At 36.8% G+C, this 11,461-nt stretch overlaps 1 protein-coding gene across 2 annotated transcripts; it reads left to right on the top strand.

Moving 5' to 3' along the window:
- Positions 1–13: 13 nt before the first annotated feature.
- LOC110680824 (transcription elongation factor 1 homolog) lies at positions 14–743 on the top strand. 2 transcript variants are annotated; one of them, XM_021856605.1, is made up of 2 exons: positions 14–138; positions 219–743. In XM_021856605.1, exon 2 carries the CDS (start codon positions 246–248, stop codon positions 492–494), a length of 249 nt encoding a protein of 82 aa, XP_021712297.1. In that variant the 5' UTR covers positions 14–138; positions 219–245; the 3' UTR covers positions 495–743. The 2 variants fall into 2 exon arrangements, with proteins under 2 accessions (XP_021712297.1, XP_021712296.1); XM_021856604.1 differs by having other exon boundaries at positions 40–138; positions 216–743.
- Positions 744–11,461: the final 10,718 nt, after the last annotated feature.

Below are 11,461 nucleotides of genomic sequence, written 5' to 3'. Positions count from 1 at the left end.
TCTTGCCAAAATAATCACGACTACCTTCTCCAGGCGAATCAACTGTGGTCGACGCGGGTAAACGCCAAGCTGTCACCATTTCTGTCAAAATTTGTGATCGCGAGCGGCCATCATCATACCCGAGCGCGTCGCGTAAAGGTATAAACAAACACAATATACCTATCTAACTCGTAAGTTTTTCAATAAAAGTAATACTAATTTGCCTTCTTCATTAGTAGCAATCAAACCCAGCGCACAGCACCACCATGGGACGTCGAAAGTCGAAGAGAAAGCCACCGCCGAAGCGTAAGAACATCGAACCTCTGGATCAACAGTTCAACTGCCCGTTCTGCAACCACGAAAAGTCCTGCGAAGTGAAGATGGACAAGAGCCGGAACTCGGCGCGAATAACCTGCCGGGTGTGTATGGAGGACTACCAGACGTCGATCAACTTCCTGTCCGAGCCGGTCGACGTGTACAACGATTGGGTGGATGCGTGCGAGAGCGCCAACTAAATCGGAATCGGACGGCTCCGGAAGTGGTGTGCCGGAGAGGACGGACCCGGCATACCTGTATTAGGATGTAAAGCGTCGACTATTTATATCACTTAACCCACTAATGTAGAAACTGATGGACACATGCAAAACCGGCTAGATTTAGTTAACGATTTCCTTGATGAAAAGATTGATACACTTTCATTATATTAATTTGTGTGAGACTTTGAGGTTTATTTTGAAAATAAATTATCAGGATGTGAAGCACCAGCTTGTTTCTTTGACTTATTTGGATTGATAATGTAGTATCTACATCCACTACATACAATCAATTTGATCAGGGTTAGAAGCAAGGGGGTCTAAGTGACTTATTTTTTTTTGAGATAATCGACTGTAAGTTTCTTCAGAAATTTTTCAATCCATACAAATTGCATGGGTGCCACAAAAGACAAGCCAAACTTCTACGAATTATGTTATTATAACTGTTGGACAGAAATACATACCGTTGAAAGCTTGAAACAGTAGTTATTTTAGTACACATACTAAACTCAAAACCGGCCAAAATTTTACTCAAATCTTTTTACGTTTGGACTCTTCATTTGAAAAGGAAAGTTCGTTTGCGTTATGAAACTTTAATCTTGACCTCAAATTATTTCAAAAGCGGGAATTGGCTTGTTCAACGGTTTCCAGTTTTTTTTTATAAATTTTGATTCTATACGTCAAAATTTGAACTAGAATCCAAAGCTTCAGAATTGTTCATACCCTGGAATTATTACTGGGACAGAACCGGCTACTCAGCGTAGTGTTCTAAGAACACTTCCACAGTTATTAACTGAGAACTTTCTTGGCCTAAGTTGCCAATTTCGCATTCGTATATCGTGTGGCAGGTACGATGATACTTTATGCCCAGGGAAGTCAAGGAATTTTTCATTACGACAAGATCCTGAATCGATCGGGAATCGAACCCAGACACCTTCTGCATGGCTTTGCTTTGTAGCTGCGGACTCTAACCACTCGGCTAAGGAAGGCCCCAATGGAGGTAGTTTGGCCCAAAAAGGTAAATATTTTTATGCTTGGGTTGAATAAACTATGAAATTTTTTTTTAACGGAATCAAAGGCAAACTATCTAGTGGGGACCTTGGAAATTTATACAATTTTGGGTATAAACTACAAAGGCCTCAACTACGATTTTGTGTTGAAACGACTCGGATTTGAGTAGATTCGCGTTTCCGTGCGTCAAATGATTTTTCAATTTCTGTGTAACTGATGTTGTGAGTAAAAATTGTTTGGGGTGCATTCGAAAGTAAACATATACTCCTGCTAATATGCAATTTCGCGATATGATAAGTAATACACCCTTAGAAATTTCTACTCAGAGTGTCACAGATGTAGACTAAATCCATTGTGCTTTGTTGTATGTCTTATATCTTTAGGCTGTCTTTAGTCTGAGACTTTCACTGCTTGCGAGGTCAGCCGTGACTGGTTCACCTAAAAATTATTCAAGTAAAGAATCCATGAGTAACTCTGGTTGTGAGTTGAAATCTTTAGAGGTGCATTTAAAATTTCAAACTCCTTTAAATATGCAATCTGATAACATGACATCGTATTTTTATTTCTACTCAGAGATGAGTTTGTCTATATCAGTGGTGCTCAAGCTACAGTATGCTACGATCTTGTCGCTGTGTCACTGCATGCACGGCGCTATCTATGAATACATACATGGACCTGCATACAAAGGTCGGACAAAACCTCAAATACGTTCCAAATCGCTTGATAATGGCAGTCTAATAGCTTTCTTGGATACCTGATATCATTCCGTTGGAAATAAATGTCAAATTAGAAAATCGATTTTCTAGTGAAATTTGTCCAAAGTAAGTTTTTTCATCCAATCGAATAAAAAGCCTAGTATTGCAAAAAAAAAATGGTTGTAATGCAGAAATTTGTGCATAAACTAAAACTAGAGATACAATTTTAATTTCCCTTTAGTAATTTCAGTAAAGTTTTAAACGAGTTTTGACGCATTATACAGATTTGAATGATGAGATAGATAAATCATAATGAAAAATGAAAATAGAATTTTCACCTCTAGGGACAAAGAGGGGCAAGAAAAACTATTGCGCGTCTGAAAGTATGGATGCTTAGCTACTTTTTAACGAGTGACTCATTTTCTCGAAACACTTCACATAAAACGGACGACGTATTGAAAATCCGCAAGAATTTTGAAGAAAGATTGTAATAAACAATTTTTTTTTTTTTAAAAGACACCTACACGTTAATGCTTCCAGTGGACGATTTGCCCTTTGAAGGAAGCACCACACAAGACAACGGACTAGCATGCAACGCCCAGTGGCACAACCGGAAAACGTTCCTGACGAAAAGTTTTCCGGACTGAAGCGGGAATCGAACCCACACTCCTCGACACGATGTGGCTAAATGCTTGGTAACACTAACCGCACGGCCACGAAGCCCACAAATTTAATTGTAATAAGCAAAATTTCGTGAGTGCTCTTTAAAGAATATAAGATTACGATTCTAATGACAACTTTTCTTTAAATTTTGGTCGAATGCTGAGCAAAATAGCTGTTCAGTGTGTTTTTTGAAGAATGTCACAACTTTAAGTAAAAAAATAGTATACAAAATTAAAAAAAATGTTTTTTGAAAAATACATACGAAGTAAGAATAACTCTTTGCCTTTCGTATGCGGCTTGGAGAGTTTTAATTGGATGTGTAATCACAGAGATATGGACTGAACACTTTAGTATGTTTTTTATGGGGTGAACCCAAACTTATGCACGGGAGTGTAGATACTTACAATTTTTCTAGAAACTAGAACTAAAAAGAAGTTTACGTATTAAGAATCGTAGTAAATCTTCAGAAATATGACCATTTCCGTGGAACTGGTCACACTGAGAAAAATCTACACGCCAAGGTCGTGTGTTTTACTTATAGATTTGCGCAATGAGGGAAACCACATGACTTGAGTGTGATAGCCATATGGATTTCGTCATTGACTTCACGGTATAATAACATGTGTATCCACATTAGGTTGTCATGAGAAACAAACATGAATGTCTAAGTATTAGATCATGAAAACCAACTGATTTGCTTATTGAATTCTAAATGTAGTGGCTTTAGGTAGTCATGTGTGATAGAACATGAATGTCATGAGACTGAAAAAAGAAATTTGATAGAAGAAATCTTGCTCCCCAAAATATGGATTCGAGGCTCCTCTGCTTGTCGCAAGCTCACTTGAATGTTTTTTTTTTTAACAAGTGAGTCAGCAACAAGCGGGGCGCCGCAAATCCATAATTTGGGAAGCCCGGGATTAGCATATATCATTTTATTCGAAGCTGAAAGCTAGGAAAATCTGTTAGTGGAATCCGATTTTTCTCTAACACCATACATTATATCCAACGCTGGAAGTAATGCATTTTATTTATAGAGAATTAGAAGGAACTCCTCATATTCACTCGGACATCTTCAATAATAGAAAGAAAAACGAATCCTCAAATTTTCCTCTAACACTTTCAGCTTCCGAATTTGCCTCCTCTCTTTGGAACATGATGATGACTGTCGTTTGACACGAGGTCCATCCGCAATTTAGTTCGCTATGGGTTGGTCACTAATAATTTAAAAATTTGGAACACGGAAATCGACAGCAAGCTCATCGATTTCAAATCGACCAACTTGAACATGATGATCATGACACAAGATAATCATAAGTTAAACACACTGAATCCGTGTTGAGTGATGATCCATAGCACCCATAAGTGGACGCACACGAATTTGAAATGGAAAGCTTTATGAACTTATGTGGAAAACTATGGAATTCATGTTGTCGGTTGATGAATCAGTCCATGAAGCAAAACTAAAGAATTTAATGTGTAATACACACGAAGTTTGTAAGAAAATCACAACAAATCGACATAGACGTTCATGAATCGATCCATAATTTTAAACACACGGATCAAGCGTGTGGATTTTTTTCAGTGCACGGAAAACATACACTGAGAACAGCGTTGCAGTTGAAAATACTATATTAGAAGGTTAAATTAAATACACAACGCCACTTGATTTGTGCAGAAACAATTTGCATTTATTTCAAACATTTTGTGCATTCAATTTTACCATGGTACCATATTCACAGTAAAAATTACTATATCATGGTTAAAAACATGCAGTTAGCCAGAATCGTACCAAGGATCTTGCGATTGACAAGCGCGGCTAGGGACCAAAACGCAAATAAAAAGCGTTCTTGATAGCTCAATCGTGATTGGAATAGTAAATTTAAAAACTTGTTTATGGTTCTCATTACTTCAACGCTTGTTTCAGTGTAGTCATGTTTGTATTTCCAATCATGTATATATTATCCGAAGCTATATCCAAGTGGGAATCAATCTTCAAAACGATGCTTCCAGCAGAATATTTGGAACCATTAGACGCACTGGTCTCTATAGTAGGTTCCAGGTGCCCTGGGGGAAGTGATTTATTAGGAACATATCTGAAACCATATCAATATGGACAACTTCAAGATTTTCATAGGTGGTGCTTCCCGAAACATTTCCAGCACCACCGGCTACCATAACCACTCTTTAGTAGGTTCGAATTGCCCCGGAGGATGTGGCCTCCGGGGGGCACCTGGAACCTATTATAGAGTGGTCATAACAGTCGGTGGCTCTAGAAATCCTTCCGGAATTATTACCTTCTAAAATCTTGAAGTTTGATGCCTATATCAATATAGTTCCGAACATGTTCCTAATTGGCCACACCTTCTAGGTACCTGGACCCTACTTTAGAGTGGTTAGTTCGTCTGATGGTTCTGAATATGCTGCCGGAAGCAGCATCTTGAAGTTTGATGCTTACTTGAATAGCTTCGGATAATATATACATGATCAGGCGTTGCAGAATTCGCTCTCATTTGAGAATGAAGCACGATCAAAGCAAGCAAAGAAAAACATCCCATCTGTTGCGGTCCACGATCGTCATTGTATCGCAAGGTGTAACAAGTCTGATAAATGGAAGCAGCGAGCGATAGCCCCAACGAGAGAGCGATGATAAAATCCATTTTTCTCGCTTGTTTACCGTTGGGGATAGGGGTTTTTCTTAACTGGCTCGATAAACAATCCACGAACTTCCAATAACAACAGTGTCCCCCAGGCTTGGAGCATGTTTAGAGGGGTTTTATCATGCACTACTATCCCCCCAATCTGAGCAAACTTGTAGCAGTATACGATAAACAGTCTCTCATAATGTGCAGCATGTTATGATAGTTACAGAGAGCGATACGTGAGAGATTCTCTCAATTTTCTCAGGATTCAATCCCTGTACATGATTTAATATAGGTACAAATGTGACTGATCATATTTTCCGAAACTAGTTTTACGGAAATGATCATATTTCTGAAGATTTTCAACGATTTTTTATGCGTCCGCCGGCATTCAACTTCCTGTTCATTTTAGTTTCTAGGAAAATTGTAAACATCTACACAACTTAACACCGCACAAAAATACAAGCGACAGAAAATATGCCATTTGGACATGCCCACGGAAAACCCGGAATACCTCCGGTGGCCAATATGTTACTGAAACTAGACCAAATTTTCCGTCAACTGCTTCCGGATGCATCCAATTTATGAAGGAAAAGTGTAGAATTCTATGGCGCGTAAGAATCTCCTCCATAAAACCCTAACACATATCAAACGATATCTGATGTCAGTCTACAAAGTACAACGCGTCTCCATCGCATCATAAGACGAAATATAAGACAAGGTAAATTTATTAGAGGTATTAACGGTATTAACTAAAGTCGCGTAGTGTATAATTCTGCGTATTTTCAGCCATGAAGCTTTGCAAATGAAATATTTCTCATTAGATTCGTTGGATTGTCAAATGAGATAATTATGATCTAGTTGTCTACAATTGGGTCCTAAAATGTTTAATGAAATCTTATTTTTATTTAATAATACGAAATAGCATACTTTAGCAATTTTCCCAGCTCAAATAATGGCTATAACACATTTAAACTTTAATTTTATAAATGATTCCAATTGAAAAAAAAACACGCTTTTTGATCACAACAGCAGCAAGGTGGTTCGGACGGTGGTCAACTACGAGACGACTGGAAGGTTAAAAGGCTACAAGAACATATACGTAAGAAATTTTTTACGGTATTTCAACCCCCTCCCCCAGAATATTTTTTTATGATTATGATTATGACGTCAACATCTGCCTGAAATGTATTGATCGTGGAATTTCGCACCGAAACTTAACTAATGCGAAGGTTTAAAATAATCACGGTTTTATTAAACTTTTGGGGAAACTGAATAAGCATTTTGGCGATAGGGATGAGACTTTGAAGACAATTTGAGGAAAATAACAAGAAAATTTATGTTAACTTGACGATAAATCACAGACAAACAGACGTCACACTCTCATCATTGTCCATCGACCATCTTTTTAACGGTCAATTCAAAAATATGGTAGGTGGCCAATCCACCACCCGCAGCGCTCGCATCATTTTTGTTCGCGTTTGACGTTTACACACTATCGCCATCTGTTGGCCCGTCGGCCAACCACACTAATTTTAGCATTGGGCGTACATGTCCTCGAGACTATGACTTTGATCGAGATTTGTTCTAAGTATTACGTCTGTTTGTCTGTGGATAAATGCTGTGTTTACATATTTTTTCTCATAGATCTTCAATTTTTTGCTTTAATCGTTATTTTAAGTGGTTTCACACTTGTGAAACATCTTAAATGTCTTTTCGTCATATTTGCACCGTATTTCATCAATATTTTCCAGGTTTTGCAATCATATTCTCAAAAACAAGTTATTTCAATTACACTGCCGTGTATCGCAAGTCAGGGATGGTACACAAATTATGTCACGCTAAATTTCAACTTTTTCGACCCCTCCCCCCCCTCTGTCACACTTTTTATGTGAATTCTCCGAAAATTTTATAAGGCTTGTCACGCTTGGCTCGACCCCCTCCCCCCCTTGGAGCGTGACGTAATTTGTGCATGACCCCTCAGCCCCTTTTGCATTTTCGTCAAAATTGAGGTTTGTTTCAGTTTTCAACATATCTTCCAATGCTCTTTCAGTTTCTCAAATGAGATAATAAAATTTGTTTGGAAAAAGCAGGAAAAACCAGCAAGTCAAACTGTCCCATAATGAAAAGTAATCGCATATAAGTCCCACTACAGATTCCCGCACCGTGTAACACAAAAATAAACCGTGTTTTGATTTTTCTCAGAAAGTTCTCGTAGTGAAAAGCAAATTGTGAAAGTTTCATTAAAATTTGAACATGTTCCAATCTTCTGGATTTGTTTGAATATTCGTATGGAGAACAAGTTTGGAAACTTCACAGCCCATTTTCTCAAGGCCTACTTTTTACAGATGGGACTGACTTGCGATTCACGGCAGTACAGTCCCGCATAGAAAATTACAATTTCACTCACATTCCAAACAGTAAGCTTCTTATAGCGGTTAAGGTTAAAGTATCTTAAACAGTTGCATGTTTGTTGAACAGTATGAATCCTCAAGCTTAATACCATATCAAACAGTTTGAACAATGTACCACAAATAGTTACAATATATTTTTATGTGCCGAAATTGTTGAATGATATTGCGATAGAAACTCGACAGATATGGTTGCAATGTATAATAACCATCTGGAAAATAGTTTGTAGCAACACACATACACAAATCTATTTTACTATATGGTACTATTTTTCAACAATTCGGCAAATGGTGGTATAAAATGGTATAAGTGTATTCACAAAAAAAAACATCTGTCAAAACATAGCAAAGCTGTTGAGTCCCAAGTGAGGCAAAATTTCGCTCAATTTTCAAGCTATCGAAGAAACTAACTAGTAATTGACTTATGGCAGTGAAAATATTATTAATTAATATAAAATCATTCCAATTTGTTATAATTATCGTTGTTGTTTGTTCCTGCTTCTGAATCTCTACGGGAAAGTAGGTAGGTAGGACGGATCAGATACAAGATTGTCTTTTTCCCTCAAACTCATCATTATTACACCGCTTCCTTTTCAGATTATTTTGATCTGCAAAACTTTTAAATTATAAGCGCATACGCCAGAAAACATTGAAAACGTCCTCATGCATCCTTCAAGTATCCCTGTCGGCTTTGCAAAGGCTGCACGAGACGATTCGGATTTCAGCAGCCAGTTGCCCAAACCTAGCATAGCGAGCAAGATCCGCACAGATTCTCCGGATTTACTGTTTCCGGGAGACTGAGCAGTTAGTGTTACTATTGAATCCAAGTAAAAACAAGGAGGAGTGATGATTATTCAGAATTAAAAAGACAATAGCGTTCTGACAAGACAGAAACTGTAACAGGTTTTAATTTCAATCAACCAGGAAAAGTAAATCGTGGATTAGAGAAAACTGTACAATGCAATAATACAAATAATACAATCTAGAGGTTAAATAACTAAATTTGGCTTTTATTGTTTTACCATTACACAATATCACGGAAAAGGGCTACAATACTATTAAACACTATAAGCTCACCGTACTGCAACTTTATGGTTCAACTATTTAGAAACATTTCGTTGTACAGTGGATTGAACGAAAAATGGATAGTATATTGCTCATTTGACAAATTGTAAACGAAAAATTTTGTTCGACAAAATCGGGATTTTTAAATGGTTACCTAACTTGACCGCCTATTTCCCACATTGTTATTTTTGCAATTACCATTCACCAAACTGTTAAAACCAATTATGATACAGTTGGTTTATTGTTATTTTGGATGTTGTACAAAATTATCTTGATATGTTTGGATACGGTTCTGGATAGCATGTGAAACAGTACGAATATGGTTCGTGATTATGCGGGGTGAGATTGGGTCATTTTCCGTTCACTTATAGTGCCGCAGTGAATAAATATTTTTCTTTATTTTTTTTGAACAGTTGTCAATGTACCATCAAAGTACTGCCCATAACTGTATGTGTTTCACATTCGACAGAAGTAGGCATTGAGTAATACCTTGGACATACATCTGATACATATACCATGGTACAAGTTGTCAAGAAAATTATTCCAAGGTTATCTTGAATGAAGACAATTATCAGTATGGAACCCATTTCAAGATAGTTGTACCATGGTACGTATACCACAAGTGTGTCATAAGTATAAATGGAACTCCAAGTGTCGATTTTATGGTAGTATGGAAAGAAACTAAAATTTCTAAAAATTACCAGGAACTCAAAAGTGCTTATTTGAGGCTGAAATTTTGTACAGCTCATATCGTATATTAGGTGAATAGTCAGAAAATAATTCTGATATAAATTTGTTTGCTACTATTGTTCATTTAGTTGCCGAATAGAATCTCGTGCACATTCTCAAAGTGGAAAAATAAATACTCACACGTCAGATTATATGGTACTTTCATAGAAGCACGCACCTTGCATTCAATGTACAATAGAACATAATGCGTTACATGTGCGTTACTTGTTGATTTTGTTAGCTACGACCAAAGACAAATTAAAGACCTCCATGTCCCTTGCAGTTGCCCAAAATTTTATGGCTCATAAGGTAATCTAGAATGCCGTGAAAAGTGTACTACGATCTGTCAAACTTGGGTACCTTTTGCACTACTGGGTTCCATACTGATAATTGTCTTCATTCAAGATAGCCTTGGAATAATTTTCTTGACAACTTGTACCATGGTATATGTATCAGATGCCTGTCCAAGGTATAATCTCAATGTGACTGTTATGCGGTTGCAATAGTGTAACGACTGTTTATTTCGTTCTAAAATGCTAACAGTTGGCGCCAGCGGCAAAAAGTACAGACAACAACCTTTCGTACATTCAGTTTCTCTCACTGGCCGCAGCGGCGACACTGATGTTTGTATTCTACTCACTGATCACGCTACGCTGGATTCTCAAATTTCTCAAACTTCCAACACAAGCGCATGGAAGAGTGGTAGTCGAAATCTGTCAAAACGTACCGTCAAACGGGGCTACTTTTGATTCCGGGGGCTACTTTGGACATTCGTGTTTTTGATTTATTTGCAGCATAAATATTAATCTGAGCTATTTTGTGTCTTCAGCACTTTTATTGACCGAAACATGCTCTACAACCAGACACGAACATTTTTCGGAACAACATCAACAATAACAGGATAAACAGGAAAATATATTTAAAAATTCCGAACACCTATTCACAAGGCACAAAACATTTGCTATGTAAACATTGTTCGAATTTTTCACATATCGTGGAATTGGGAGCGTCACAAAACTATCGAATCGTCATGTTTCATAAAAATTTGGGATAATTTTATGTTAAAAATTGTTGTGTTACAAAAATAATTGATCAAAGGTCTTAATTTTACGACTTTTATTTGAAGCGTTGGTTTCTATATTTTACAACAACAAAAAAATTAACCAAGGATTCAGGAAAGTTAATAGTCATCAAATTTATATATTTTATTACGTATTGGTTGTAAACTCAAACCATATTCCTTGAAAAAAATAATTCTCGGTCATTTTTGCATCCGTAGTACAAAACAATTTCATTCTTGATCTGCTATAAATAGACTACCATTAAGCTATATCAAAACTATTGAGGACCAAAATAATTACAAATGTAAAATTTGAATTACGATCTTGCAAAACATTATTCTTGTACTTCATGCATTACACTTTAAATAAAAATTACTTTTAGTTACAGGAATTGATGAGATTTAATATAACATTAAGAATTTTAACAGATGTTAATCATTATTAATCAGACCTTATTAATCGTCGCAGTACTTGGTAATTGCATCATTCGATTGTGTCAACTTAAACAATCAAGCAGTCGTAGCTGACCCTGACAGTTTTATTTAAAAGCAAGTAGCGTTGGTTTCTATATTTTACAACAACAAAAAAATTAACCAAGGGTTCAGGAAAGTTAATAGTCATCAAATTTATATATTTTATTACGTATTGGTTGTAAACTCAAACCATATTCCTTGA

The sequence above is a fragment of the Aedes aegypti genome, unplaced genomic scaffold, assembly GCF_002204515.2.
Source record: "Aedes aegypti strain LVP_AGWG unplaced genomic scaffold, AaegL5.0 Primary Assembly AGWG_AaegL5_hic_scaff_1893_PBJ_arrow, whole genome shotgun sequence".
In the NCBI taxonomy this organism is placed as follows: Eukaryota; Metazoa; Arthropoda; class Insecta; order Diptera; family Culicidae; genus Aedes; species Aedes aegypti.
This window is presented reverse-complemented; position numbering and strand designations above follow the sequence as displayed.

Excerpts from the sequence above, each read along its gene's own strand:
- LOC110680824 (XM_021856605.1), top strand. The coding sequence starts at position 246 with ATGGGACGTCGAAAGTCGAAGAGAAAGCCACCGCCGAAGCGTAAGAAC.